At 43.1% G+C, this 14,872-nt stretch overlaps 1 protein-coding gene and 1 pseudogene across 4 annotated transcripts in view; both read right to left on the reverse strand.

The window, feature by feature from the left end:
• Window positions 1–14,872, reverse strand: part of MPHOSPH8 (M-phase phosphoprotein 8) — a 50,107-nt gene that overhangs the window by 7,058 nt on the left and 28,177 nt on the right. For all 4 annotated transcript variants that reach the window (XR_010937078.1, XM_067713861.1, XM_067713860.1 and 1 more), the window contains 7 exons: window positions 13,976–14,075; window positions 11,006–11,263; window positions 7,722–7,847; window positions 7,553–7,641; window positions 3,292–3,432; window positions 2,586–2,672; window positions 291–445 (listed from right to left, as the gene is read on the reverse strand). Coding sequence is in view for 3 of the 4 variants with exons in the window: in XM_067713861.1 (XP_067569962.1) it covers window positions 291–445; window positions 2,586–2,672; window positions 3,292–3,432; window positions 7,553–7,641; window positions 7,722–7,847; window positions 11,006–11,263; window positions 13,976–14,075 (956 nt within the window). In the remaining variant the exon portion in view is untranslated. The remainder of the gene's footprint in view (window positions 1–290; window positions 446–2,585; window positions 2,673–3,291; window positions 3,433–7,552; window positions 7,642–7,721; window positions 7,848–11,005; window positions 11,264–13,975; window positions 14,076–14,872) is intronic.
• On the reverse strand, window positions 11,275–12,858 carry LOC137211456 (protein kish-A pseudogene; annotated as a pseudogene).

A 14,872-nucleotide genomic window follows, 5' to 3' on the forward strand; every position in this document is an offset into this window, starting at 1 on the left:
CGGAACCTAAAACCTGCTCTAAAAGTCTAAATGGTTTTCAGAAAATGTTTGGGAGCCAAATTAAGCATAATTAAGATTTTAAGATGATACTCTTAGTATAAGTTTGACAGTTTCTAAGTCCTCAATAACTTGCAGAAAAATAATTCATACACCACTTTTAAAATTCATCATCTTCTGAGACCACAGACCCGTCAGGACTTGTACTTGACAATCTTTTTCTGAGCAGTTACACACAGGCCACTCCAATTATGTGTCCGAATAGGCACCGGGCACATTCACTCCACACTTACGTCTCTAAGTGATTCTTCAGCAGGTCATACACCAGCACGTTGTTACACTGCTTTGCGAAATGCAGCGCACTGTTCTGGTGCTTTGACAGAATGTTGCAATCAGCCCCGCACTCAATGACAAGGCGGACGATGTCTGAATTTCCCCTTTTACAGGCCTGCGTCAGGAATAAAGGAGCAATAATTACTCGACTGTGCTCAGTGACCCTCTCCACGCTGAGCGGGGAGTAATTTCTCCGTGACGGGAGGGAAAAGAACCACTGGGGTCGGAAACTGGGAAGCGTAAGTGCTGTGGTCCTTTTCCTCAGTGTGCAGTACAAACAGGGCCGCCTCATTCAGACCGCAGTCAAACGCCTCTCCCTCCTGGCCCTCCTCCATCTCTGGCCTTTTCCGACCCTTAATGGGTGACCTCTTTCAAGCCAAATCTGAGTTTCCCGCCTACCTCTCTCCTAGCTTAAGATCCACGTGTAAAACACCTAAGCATTTCCAGGTCCAGTGCGTGTAAAAATCTTCCATTTGTGCTGCCTGTGTTCTCTAACTCAGGAAATAGGGGACCAACCATCACCTTCAATTACTAAGTCCTGTGAATTTGACCTCTTTAAGACTGGTCAGTCTGTCCACTTCCGTCTCCACTGTCACTACTTCCGTGCAGACTATTATTATCCCACTTAATTTTAAGAACCTCCCTACAAGTCTGCAAACCAATCCATTCCCCCCACTGTAACGGGGGACATTAAAAACAATGCAGCGAAACCCAACCTTTATTCTGCTTCTGTCTTTCTCTAGGCTGGCCCTTCAGATGGCTCCCCGCTGCCGTGAGGGTTAGCCCCTAGCTCCCTGGCACAGATGCAGAGAGCCTGCCCCACACCCCCGTCTCACACCGCCCCCCCCATGCTTCAGACTGTGCGAGCATCTGCTGTTGAGAATGTGCCTGGTGATTTCTCAGTAAGATGAAGTTTTAAATTCATGCTTCCACGTGCGACCTGTGCTCTAAACATACTTCAGTAGAAACACACAAGGAGAGTTGAAATTCAAAAGGAGGGCTCCTGGACAAAATAAACATTTCCATGAATCAAAAATGAAATAGAAACACCAGCAGTGAGCAAGGTTTAACCCCCAAGTGTGGAAGAAGGCCGAGGAGCAGGTGACGCAGGCCTTAAGAACTGCACGGTCAAGCACAGACTCAGGGCCAGGGCCCCCGCCAACCGGGGGCTCTGACCAGTCTGCCTTCCTGACTCAGGAAAGAAGGTCGGGAAGAGGTACCACAGACACACACCTTCTTGGTGAGCAGCTCACACAGCTGCACGTAGGGAGCAGGCAAGTGAGCCTCAGCCTCCACGCACGGTACAAGGTCATAGCCTGCTGTGTGGACAGCATTATCAGGCCAGAAACCTGGAGCTGCCACAGGAAAGTGCTGGACTGGGTGGGGTCCCCTAGAAGCAAATGCAAGACTGCTAAACAGGGAGGGGGGGCTTCAACAACCTTCCACTCAAAACTGTCTGCAGGGGGCTCCCCTGGTGGCGCAGTGGTTAAGAATCCGCCTGCCAATACAGGGGACACAGGTTCGAGCCCTGGTCCGGGAAGATCCCACATGCCGCGGAGCAACTAAGCCTGTGCGCCACAACTGCTGAGCCTGCGCTCTAGAGCACGTGAGCCACAACTGAGCCCGTGTGCTGCAACTACTGAACCCGCGTGCCTAGAGCCCATGCTCCACAACAAGAGAAGCCATGGCAGTGAGAAGCCTGCACACTGCAACGAAGAGCAGCCCCCGCTCGCCACAACTAGAGAAACCCCGCACGCAGCAACAAAGACCCAACGCAGCCAAAAATAAATTAAAACAAAAAAACCCCACTGTCTGCAAACCACAATTCTGAGCACAGAAGATGAAGTCACCAGTGAAACAGTAACGCGTGCACGTCCCTCTTCTCCACACCCAGGTCTGCGCAGGGCACAGCCTGCTTCCCTTCCACTCGCACGTTTCATCCCTGCTGACCTGCATCTTGAGGATGTGGCTTAGCCACCTGCCAGGTCCATCCCAAGGCTGAGCTCAAATCCACACGACTGAGCCTGGTGTCCACTGTACACAAGCTCATAGCTCCCTGTGCTATTCCCACCACGTTGCTCATCACACCGAGTAACTGCCTCTTTGCGGGTCTGTTTCTCCCACTCAGCTGTGACCTGTAGGTCCACAGACAGTCCCGTCCCCATCATACACCAGCCCCAGCACAGCAGCAGCTGGAGACCCCAGCAGGACCATGTTGCATCTGAGGGGAGGACTGCTCCACGGGAGGCACTTACCTTCATTAGAGCCGTCTCACCATTGCTCTGCTGGACGTTTACAAAAGCTCCTGCTTCCAAAAGAATAGCCACTGTCGTTAAAAAGTTCTGTTAAAGAAAAAAAAAGTAAATTTAATTCCCCAAATTCTTTACAACTAAGATATTTCTAGGTGTTTTAGGATTTTTATCCACCAGGCAAAGTACTCAGATTCTATCCCAAGCAGGATGGTGAACACAATATAAACAGCTCCCCCGTGCAGGGTCCTGGGAAAGCTGGAGGCCACGGGGAGCAGGCCCAGCACAGGTACCCGGACAGCCGCGCACCGTCTGCCGGAAACTTCAACCTCAAGTTTAACCACTGGTTTCAGCATAAGAAACTCTGCATATCGATCTTTTAATAAGATAATATATGGGAACATTTTAATTAAATTATTAAACAAAAGGGACACTTAATTTAGATTGGAAAACATTTTTAAAAGATCTAAGAATATTAATACCTTAATCAGAAGTTCTTTTTCAATATAAATCACTTCCAACTAGATAAATGATTTTGCAAATTCAATTACAAAGTATGACTGTCAATAAAAACGTATCCATTTATGACAAGTTACAGATGAACTGAACTATGAAAATTTAGTTACGTGACTGTAGGACCGGTACATTTCCCTGCAGAGACAGACTCTGTCTCGGTCCCAAGACTATTGAACCAAAGCCTTGAGTGGCCGACCTTCTCGGCAGCATGGATGAGCGCGGTGGTCCCGTTCTTCTGCCGACCGTTCACTTTTGCCCCCTTCTTGAGGAGCAGCCTCAGCAGGTCGTCCTGCCCCCCAGCTGCCGCAAGCATCACCAGTGTCATCCCGCTGGAATCCTGTATTGGTTTTGTTTATGAAAAAACATGTCAATGTTTAATCAGAAAAATTTTAGAACTAAGTTTTTTCATTTACTATGTTTCAATGCGAAATCACTGAAATACATTGATTTATGTATCTACGTACTTAGGTTTTTCATTAAAATACCCTAACAATCAGAAACTAATCACCTTTAGAATTTTTCCATATGTGTTACCAAAAAATTTTACAACATCCACTTATTAAGTTCTGAAGGTATACCAACACTCTGCATGATACAAAATGAACAGTGAACCATGAGCCACATAAATGGCAAAGGCACACACTTCCCTCAGAAGTCTCCTGTGTTTTAGGTAGAACAGGTGAAACGCACATATTCATTACACTCATCTGGTTGGCCCAAAGACAGAAGGCTAGAAATGACGGTGAGAAGTCACACAAGTCCATTCTATTGGTTACAAACTAAAATGAATGCTTTCTGGATGAGACAAATGTTGGCCTATGTAAATATAACCGTTGGGAAGTGAGAGTTTGAGTTCTCTAAGGATACAGAAGGAAATTCAGAAGTGGCAAACAGGACACTGACATGGTTAGTTTCTGAGAGTCCATAACAAAATAGAGAAATTAAAGAAAAGTGCTTTTAATAGAGATAAAACTACAAAAGGCTGACAAAAGATAAAAAGGTAACTATTAGCGAAAATATTTCCGATCACTAGTTCAAGCAATCACCATATGAGAAAACCGAACAATTTATTAAATAACATTTGATAAAACCAAATTCCAGTAGTATGAATTAATTTAGCTATAATCTTAAAGTCTAGCAAAATTTGCGTGTCTGAGTAATTGGAGGGAACACAAATATAAGAAAAATGATTCTTGGCCGTAGTACTTTAGACAGACTCAACAGGATCCACTTAAATTGAAATAAGGGGACTTCCCTGGTGGCACAGTGGTTAAGAATCCGCCTACCAATGCAGGGTACACGGGTTTGAACCCTGGTCCGGTAAGATCCCACATGCCGCAGAGCAACTAAGTCTGTGCACCACAACTACTGAGCCTGTGCTCTAGAGCCCGCGAGCCACAACTACTGAGCCCAGGTGCCACAACTACTGAAGCCCACACGCCTAGAGCCCGTGCTCTGCAATGAGACAAGCCACTGCAATGAGAAGCCCGCGCACCGCAATTAAGAGTAGCCCCCACTCGCTTCAACTAGAGAAAAGCCCGCGTGCAGTGTGAGAAGGATGGGTGCTAGCTCTTCTCTAAATGTTTGACAGAATTTGCCTGTGAAGCCATCTGGTCCTCGACTTTTATTTGTTGGAAGATTTTTAATTACAGTTTCAATTTCATTTACTTGTGATAGGTTTATATTTTCTAATTCTTCTTGGTTCAGTCTTGGAAAATTGTACCTTTCCAAGAATTTGTCCATTTCTTTGTGGTTGTCCATTTTATTGGCATATAGTTGTTTGTGGTAGTCTCTCTCTTTTTTTTTTTTTTTTGCGGTACGCAGGCCTCTCACTGCTGTGGCCTCTCCCGTTGCGGAGCACAGGCTCCGGACACGCAGGCTCGGCGGCCATGGCTCACGGGCCCAGCTGCTCCGCGGCATGTGGGATCCTCCCAGACCAGGGCACGAACCCATGTCCCCTGCATCGGCAGGAGGACTCTCAACCACTGAGCCACCAGGGAAGCCCTGTGGTAGTCTCTTATAACCCTTTGTATTTCTGCAGTGTCAGCTGTGATTTCTCCTTTTTCATTTCTAATTTTATTGATTTGTGTCCTCTCCCTTTTTTTCTTGATGAGTCTAAGGGTTTATCAATTTTGTTTATCTTCTCAAAGAACCAGCTTTTAGTTTTATTGATCTTTGCTACTGTTTCCTTCGTTTCTATTTATTTCTGCCCTGATCTTTATGATTTCTTTCCTTCTACTGACTTTGGGTTTTCTTTATTCTTTTTTCTCTAGTTGTTTTAAGTGTAGGGTTAGATTGTTTATTTGAGATTTTTCTTGTTTCTTGAGGTGAGAGTGAATTGCTATAAACTTCCTTCTTAGAACTGCTTTTGCTACATCCCATAGGTTTTGGGTCATTGTGTTTTCATTGTCATTTGTTTCTATGTATTTTTAATTTCTCCTTTCATTTCTTCTGTGACCTCTTGGTTATTTAATAGTGCAGTGTTTAGCCTCCACGAATTTGTGTTTTTTTACAGTTTTTTTCCTGTAACTGATTTCCAATCTCATCACGTTGTGGTCAGAAAAGATGCTTGATATGATTTCAATTTTCTTAAATTTTCCAAGGCTTGATCTGTGACCCAAGCTGTGATCTATCCTCAAGAATGTTCCGTGTGCCCTTGAGAAGTGTATTCTGCCACTCTTGGGTGGAATGTTCTATAAGTATCTATTAGATCTATCTGGTCTATTGTGTTATTTAAAGCTTGTGTTTCCTTATTTACTTTCTGTTTGGATGATCTGTCCATTGGTGAAAGTGGGGTGTTAAAGTTCCCTACTATTATTGTGTTACTGTCGATTTCTCCTTTCATGGCTGTTAGCATTTGCCTTATGCATTGAGGTGCTCCTATGTTGGGTGCATAAACATTTATAACTGTTATATCTTCTTCCTGGATTGATCCTTTGATCATTATGTAGTGTCCCTCCTTATCTATTGTTAAATCTTTATTTTAAAGTCTATTTTATCTGATAACGAGTATTGCTACTCCAACTTTCTTATGATTTCCATTTGCATGGAATATCTTTTTCTATCCCTTCGCTTTCAGTCTGTATGTGTCCCCAGGTCTGAAGTGGGTCTCTTGTACACAGCATATATATGGAAAATGATTTAAAAATTATAAAATATGTATGAATACATCTAAAATAAACGTACAAGAACTATATGAAGAAAAAAGCCCAAAGAACTTTGCTTAAGGGAATAAATGAAGAGCTGAATGAATATAGAGTTGTCATATTCCTGGATCGAAGACTCGAAGTGTCCATTCTGAGCTAAAATAATCTATATATTTCATGTGGTTTTAATGAAAATCCCAATAATCTTTTTACTGCAATCGTAAAGGATTCAACCTAACAAATCCACTATTAAAGCAAGAAAACTAAAGAAGAAAATACAAGAATCTTTTCTAAGCAAGGTAGGACACCCAAAAGGCTTAAAGGAAAAGATCAACAGATGTAACTACCTAAAAATAAAAATCCCTCCAAGCAATAAGACTCAAAAAATAAAAATGTAAAAACAGAGAATGGGTTAATATGCTTCCATTAAAATCTTTACAAATCAGTGTGAAAAAACCCAGCAACAATAGAAAGCTGGGTGATTTCCCTGGTGGCTCAGTGGTTAAGACTGTGTGCTTCCACCACAGGGGGCACGTGTTCGATCCCTGGTTGGGGAACTAGATCCTGCAAGCCTCACAGCACGGACGCGGACACACACACACACACACACACACACACACACACACACAAAACAATAGAAAGATGGGCAGTTGTTGTAAATAGGGAACTACCAATGAAACACAAATGGTGACATGAAAACGAGGAGTCACTTTCCCCTCAAAGTGCAGAGGTTAAACCACAGACAAAACCAGGCAAATCACGGCTAAAACTAATGGTCATTATACAGGGTTGGAATTACGGGACCTATAATTTTCTTTCATTTTTTAAAAAAATAATAAATAAATAAATTATTGGCTGTGTTGGGTCTTTGTTGCTTCACGTGGGCTTTTCATTGCAGTGGCTTCTCTTGCTGCAGAGCATGGGCTCTAGGCACACGGGCTCAGCAGTTGCGGCTCGTGGGCTCAGTAGTTGTGGCTCACAGGCTCTAGAGCACAGGCTCAGTAGTTGTGGCGCACGGGCTTAGTTGCTCCGCGGCACGTGGGATCTTCCTGGACCAGGGCTTGAATCCGTGTCCCCTGCATTGGCAGGTGGATTCTTAACCACTGCGCCACCAGGGAAGCCCTATAATTTTCTACATTATACATTTCTAGAATGTTTGAATCCCATAAAGTCAACATGTATCACTTTTATAGTTAGGAAAAGAAAGAATAAAACTGAATTATTTTAAAAGAGTTACTTTCTAAATAAATAAATAAATAAAAGAGTGACTTTCCATCTTCCTTTCATGAGATTTTTACAAAGACACTTTACCTCTTGGTCCAGGTTATATTCTTCACTTGAATTAAGTGCAAACTTCACAGTAATATAATCCCCGTTTTTCACAGCATCCCTCAATACATCTAAAATGAAAGGAAAGATAAATTAGGTTTTACATACCTAGATTCATGAAGGGGATCCCCGTAATTCCAGAACTACTCACTGCTTGGAATTGCTTCTGCTGTTGTAAAATTCTCATCTTCCCCATCAAGATGTTTTTGAAAATCCTCTAATTTCATCCATTCCAACTGCAAATCCATGCCGAAACTCAAAATCTGTTGTCTGCCATCTGGAACACAGAAGAGCCTTATTAAGATACATTTTGCTGGACTATAAAAAAAAATACAGTGCTGTTTTATTAAATATATGGTGCCCTAATCAGAATGTTACACACACTTTGAACATACGTCACTACGTAACCGAGTCTCTAGTTAAATTTCTGATTTCCTTTGGGAAGTAACATGAATTATCCACTTTTAGAGGTCACACACAAAGAGGCATCAAGACAAATAGGTTTACTATTAACTGTAAAATAATAACATATGAACTTTGGAAGCTGAAAGGCAGCGAGAAATCAAGGATTCAGTAAGAGGAAGCGCTAACGTTTCTTCCTTCGGCCATTCTTCTTGGACAGACGCTCAGCCCTCCTCATCCGGAAGGGCCAGATGCAGAGCATCAACTGCACTGCGCCACCTTACAGGAGGGGCAGCTGTACACTGCTCCCCGCCTCCATGTAGGTACAGGCATTCTGAACGTAGAGACCAGATCCATGAGTAAAGAAGAGCCACTGCCTGCGGCCATGTTGCACTGGGCTGGGTTTCTCCCCCGGAAGCGCCACCATGATGGGGGCCCTGCGCCCTGGGCTCCGAGCCACCCCCCGCACGCACGAAGCCAGCGCTCATTCCCACCCTCATGTGTCTGGTCCACGGGTTTGTCAACACCACGGCTGAAAACGTTCATTCTCTACGGGCAGTGCAGTGGAGGGGATCTGGGGATAATTCAACATGACCGCACTAGTTTAAAAAGTGAAGAGCCCATCAAATATTTGATGGTAAGAGATAAAGGATTTAAACACAGATGGCCAGCAGGCACATGAAAGATGCTCAACACTGCTAATTTTCAGAGAAATGCAAATCAAAACTACAATGAGGGCTTCCCTGGTGGCGCAGTGGTTGAGAGTCCGCCTGCCGATGCAGGGGACACGGGTTCGGTCCGGGGGGATCCCACATGCCACGGAGCGGCTGGGCCCGTGAGCCGTGGCCGCTGAGCCCGCGCGTCCGGAGCCTGTGCTCCGCAACGGGAGAGGCCACAACAGTGAGAGGCCCGCGTACCGCAAAAAAAAAAAAAAAAAAGATACAAACTACTATATATAAAATAGATTAAAAAAATAATAATAAAATAAAATAGATAAACAACAAGGACCTACTGTATAGCACAGGGAACCACATTCAGTATCTTGTAACAACCTATAATGGATAAGAATCTGAAAAAGAATATATATATGTATGTATACCTGAACCACTTTGCTGTACACCTGAAACTAACTCAACACTGTAAGTCAACTATACTTCAAAAAAAAAAAAAAAGTTCAAGGATTTAAAAGCGTCCCATCACAGAAACAGCACAGCCTTTGTTTCTTTGCTCCACGTTACATGCACGGCTCTAAGTCGCATATATGCTTGTACCTCACTTCCTGAACCCACCTGCTTTCGGGAAGACTTCTAAGTTTGATGAACTCTTGCATAAATTTGTAAGACTATTTTAAATTACTATTTCACATTCTTTAATAGTAATAAGACTATCCAATTTTTTTTTTTTTGGCGGTACGCGGGCCTCTCACTGTTGTGGCCCCTCCCGTTGAGGAGCACAGGCTCCAGACGCGCAGGCCCAGCGGCCATGGCCCTCAGGCCCAGCCGCTCCGCGGCACGCGGGATCCTCCCGGACCGGGGCACGAACCCCGCGTCCCCTGCATCGGCAGGCGGACCCTCAACCAGTGCACCACCAGGGAAGCCCAGACTATCCAATTTTTGTATTTCTTTTTGGGTCAGTTTTGTTAAACTGTATCTTTCCAGGAATTTCCCATTTCAATCAGTTTTCAAATCTATGGTAAGAAAATGCTCATAGAATTTTTATCTTTTTAATCTGGACGCCATCTATAATCACGTCTCTTTTTTCCCTGGAAATACTGTTTAAGTCTTCATTCTTTTTTCCCTTAAACTAATGGTGCCCCAGGCTGCTCTATTCTATTAGTCTTTCAATGAACCAGCTTCTGGGCTTTACCAATGCTCCACTGTGAGAGAAGGTCCGAGGTGCTCACCGCCCACACCCTGGCCAGGAGGGGGCCCCTCACATCCTCCCCTGTCCTTGGGCTGTATGTTGTGCCCACTGTTCCCACAGTAGAAACAGTGTCAAGGACACAGCCTGGAAAGAGTAAAAGCTGCTAAGACCACCTGGACTGAACTAAGGCCTCTTCGTAAACTGTTAAGATTCTGCTGGGCGGGCGCGAGGTCTACTCATCCTGCGGCCCCCAAGACGGGCCTCCTGGAAGTTCTCTGCCAGTGCAGGCTGCCACCTCCCCACCTAGGGTGGCTGCCTCTTTCCTGGGTCTCTCCCTGCCCTCTGTGAACGGGGATAGTTTCAGGGTTCACCCAGGAGCTCCCCAGGTGGCTGGACCAACACCTACTGGACCTCGTGTTTATTGCTTGGTATGGCAGCAGCTGTGCTATTTGGTATTTGCCCTCTGGGCAACCCACTGCCCCCACCCCCACCCCCACGCCCCAAGGCACTGTCCCAGTCTCCTGCAAGCTCAGGCCTGTCTTGTCTGTATCCCAGAGCCTAGCTGCTCTGTAGTAATAGGGCCCCCAAGCTACCTGCTTTGCCATATATCCCAAATATTTCAGAACTTCTCTTCAGCTGTTTCACGAGTTATACAGAAATTTAGCAGATTAACCTCTTTTGTTTATTCTGCCCTATCCCTTTATTACTCTTCTCCACAGCTACTGTCCTATGTACTCTATACACGGCCTTCCCCTCCTCAGCTAATTCCGGTATCCTCAGGATAGCACTTACAATCTAACCTCATTTAATAAGTGTTATTTACTGCAAAGTTAAAAGGGAAGAATACAAATAAGTTAGTATTTGATAGCTTTCTGAAAGAAATCTAGTAAGATATACCATCAGACTGCTTGGCAACAGTAGGTAAGGCAGCAAACCAGAAATCTGTATAATTTCTAATGTGCTGAGCATACCACATCCATTTCTGATCAATTCAGCAATCACAGAATAATCTAAGTCTTCAATACAAAATGTTACTTATTCAGGAGATTCAAATGGTTTTCTACTCCATCCTGAGATCAGAATGACCGTGGGAGCGGAGAGGAAGGTGAGGGAGACAGCTCAGTGCACAGAACAGAGAACGCTCCGCAGAATGACTACGGACACACCTACCAGAATTCTCGTCCGCTTGGGGCGTGCTGTCCACAACCTCTTGACCACCATCTGCAGCTATATATGCCCATGTATCAGTCTCATCTCTCGTATTTCTCCTTTCTTTAAGTAGCTGCTTGTTTTCCTTGCTCCTGTGGTCTCCTGTGACTTTACAATCTGATGGTACTTCTTCTCTTTTCCGATTATTCTCAGGAAAATCACTTTTTTCTTCTGGAGTTAATTTAAATAAATCAAATGCATTTCTGATTTCCTTAAATGCTAGTGACAAAAATAAGTTGATAATAAATGAGTCACAAATTTCTGTTGTAACCAAAAGAAAATCTGGGTTAGTGTTAAAAAAACAGATATTTTCTTAATTCTTACTAATATCTGCCTTGGTTAGAAAGTCTGGTCAGGTTGACTATCACAGCTATCAAGTTCTTTCCATTCATCTTTCTATTGGCCGCTCCATATTCAGAAAGGACGTCCAAATTAAATGGTTATTCTTCTGGGGCTCTGAACCACTCCCAGTTTTGACAAAGGCCGCTGCAGACAGCAAGCCTCAGAATAATCCTAGTCACACCACCAACCGTCCTTCTGCTGAGACAGCTGCCTCCAGTTGTATCCTGAAGGTAACCTTGTACAAAAAGGACTTCTGGTGGAGAGTGGGAGGGGTGTAAGGGTGTCAGCACGCTGACTGTGGCCTGGCAACACTGCACCTGACGCCTGTGGAAATCCACTCGCTTTTAACTAAAGATATGAGAAAAACTCTATTATAAACTTTGGGTACATAGCGGATAGGTTTTTTAACTCAATTCTTTCATGTTAAATAGGGACATCTTCTCAGTAGCACTCTTAAGTCACTTCTCATTTATCTTCCTCAAGAACTGCACAGGCTTGTTTCAAATAGTTTAAACACCTGTGATAAACTACAGTTTGCTAAGAGTACAGGTACTCTGGTTAATGTTCAAAATGGTGTGGCCAGCGGAAAAGCAAGCATTATTAAATATGAGTGCAATCCTTACCAACACAAACTGAACCTTTTTTTTTTCAATAAAAAAGCTAGTCCAAAAAAGGCTCTCTCTCGATAAAGATTTACTGTTTCCAAATTACAGTGAAAGGAACTTAAGTAATTTACCAATTTTGTTTTCTACTATGTGCCTTAAAGATACCTCACTAAAAACTAGTACCTGGGGACTTCGCTGGTGGTCCAGCGGTTAAGATTTCCCGCTACCAACGCAAGGGGCCCGGGTCCAATCCCTGGTCAGGGAACTAGATCTCGCATGCCGCAACTAAGAGTCTGCATGCCACAACTAAAGATCCTGCGTGCTGCAACTAAGACCCAGTGCAGCCAAAAAAAAAAAGGTATCTGACACCAGAGAATGACATATGCAGAAGGTAATATTGTATAGTGACAGTACTGAGGTTGATTGTTACAGACATATTTAAACTCTGAGTATTAAATGGTGACATCCTAATTATTTATATAGAACATTGGTCCAATAACAAAAATACAGAACAGCAGCTAGAAATTTATCTCATTCAATGTTCAGAGATAAAAGGGTTAACCATTCTTTCCACTATTTTCTGCAGATAAGTCCTTTTTTTCTCATATTTAAATCTGATGGCAACTGAATTCTGGCATTTTCCCAAGCTACTGTATGAAGAGGATGCTGAAGGCCATCACACCACAGCATCTGAAACGTAAGGACTCTCACGTTCACCAGTTCTGGCACACTTCCAAAGTATACCCAACAACCCAGCTTTATTTCTGTCCAGGAGGCTGGGTGCCAAGCATAGCTATAAGCACAGGTACACATAAGCAGCAAGATTACGGTCAACAGACTCTGAAAATTGAAAATGGAAGACACAGTGAGGCCCGTGAGGCCACATCACCCTACCAGGCCTGGATCAGAAGCAGATTTTAGTTTCAGGGATACTACAAATCAGACTCCCTGGAGTGCCCTTATGAACTTAACGAATAGTCATTTAAGACTAAACATTTACAGTAAAAATGTACCTGAAACTGACAGATAAGATACTCGGACGAAGAAAAAGTTATTAACCAGTTCTAATCTTACAATATTTTGAACCTCCAATCACTCTCTAAAGAAAAGATGCTTAAAGCTGTTACATCGCTGTGAACAGGTACAGTCTTTACACTACACTCACCTGCACACAACCCCTCAAAGCACCGCTGCTCCTTCCCAGAGCCCCTCAGCCGGAGGCTTACTGCCAAGTCTAAACTGAGGCCTAGAACCCAAACCCACTTTTAATATTACCTCAGTTACACACAGCTTTGGGGAGAAAACCCCCAAGAAATCATCCATCTCTTAGAAATCACTGCTTCCACGAGAACATGTGTTCCAGGTACTTTCTGGTGTGTGAACTAAAATATCCAGTTTTATTCAAACACTGTAATGGTGAATGTCTTATAAAGTACTTGTTCCAGTACTAATATGCACTATGGATCCTTAACTGAGCTGTATCCTGATGTGATCAAATGTACATTCATTATATTTATACAAATGACACAGAGCTAAATATATAAATAAACATATTAAACAGTAGTTTACCTCAGCATCTACTATAAAAGAGATACTTATTTACTTTTCTGTCATAACGAATCTCCTCTCTCTCTAAAGATAATGTATCCCCAACCTGAAACTAAAACATTGTAAGTTGACTATACTTCAATAAAAGAAATAAATAAATAAAAATAAAGAGAATATATTCTACCTCATATCCAAAAGGAAAAAGAACAAGGTAAACAGAAGGGGGGAAGTTAATTATATTAATAATATAAATTATTATGTAAGTAACTAAGATAACTGGTAAACAAAAAGTAGCATAAGGTTCTAAATTCCCCAGTAAACGTATTTTCTAGCTCTATGACCTTGCAGCTTAGAAAAGAGAGTCTGTCTTTACAATGAACTAGACTCATTGTCTGAAAGACCCATGTAAATGACAAATGTCAGTATTCACACTCACTCTTTAATGCCTTGGGCTCTTTTCGGCCTTTTTCTTCCTTGTCCAAATCATGCTTTTTCGGGTATTTTTCTTTGGGTTCACTTTTTTTGGTCTCTTTCTCCTGAAAAAGACACATGTAAGACCCAAAACAAGAACAGATAGAGCTGACACCGATTCTGAAAACTGGAAAACAGGTTCCTGGCATCAGGTCCCCCTTTTATGCACTGTGCACATGACCCCTGATGACTACATCTGCGCTCACATCAAATGCTTCCTCAGTCAAGCTTACCCCTCAACCTTGACAATTTACAAAATATCATATTCAAAAGCCAACACCAAGTTTCCTCATTCTCTTTGAAGAATTATTATTAAAACTAAAACATGTAAAATTATTTTTATAATAGTGAGATAAGCTCTATTAAATATATCTTTGCAAGAATTTAAAGACTCAGAAAGTTAGCGCACTCTGTGCTATTATTTAAGGAAAAAGTGGTATGTTCTTCTCTCTTTTTTTGGCCATGCGGCGCAGCATGTGGGATCTTAGTTCTTCAACCAGGAATCGAACCCACGCCCCCTGCACTGGAAGGGCGGAGTCTTAATCACTGGACGGCCAGGGAAGTCCCACAAGTGGTATAGTCTTGAGACAACAGGGGGAACATACAAGTAGGATGTGAAAAGCTAATAAAATAAGCTGAGGAAGCTGTAAGCTTTACTTCACAATGCTACATAGTAGCTGAATACCTCTAAAAACCCATGACTTTTGTTCACAAATTCGCCCCCAGTTTTCTAGTTGCGGTCAGTCCAAAAGAAAGTAAGTCTGGAGACTGCTGGGGCGGTTCAAAAGCTGGATGTTCAGCATTTATAACTGCCTCTCACTAATCAGGCTTGAAGGGGAGCAGAATTTGCCTCCCCAAGTAT

The sequence above is a fragment of the Pseudorca crassidens genome, chromosome 18 (genome assembly GCF_039906515.1).
Source record: "Pseudorca crassidens isolate mPseCra1 chromosome 18, mPseCra1.hap1, whole genome shotgun sequence".
NCBI classification, from domain to species: Eukaryota; Metazoa; Chordata; class Mammalia; order Artiodactyla; family Delphinidae; genus Pseudorca; species Pseudorca crassidens.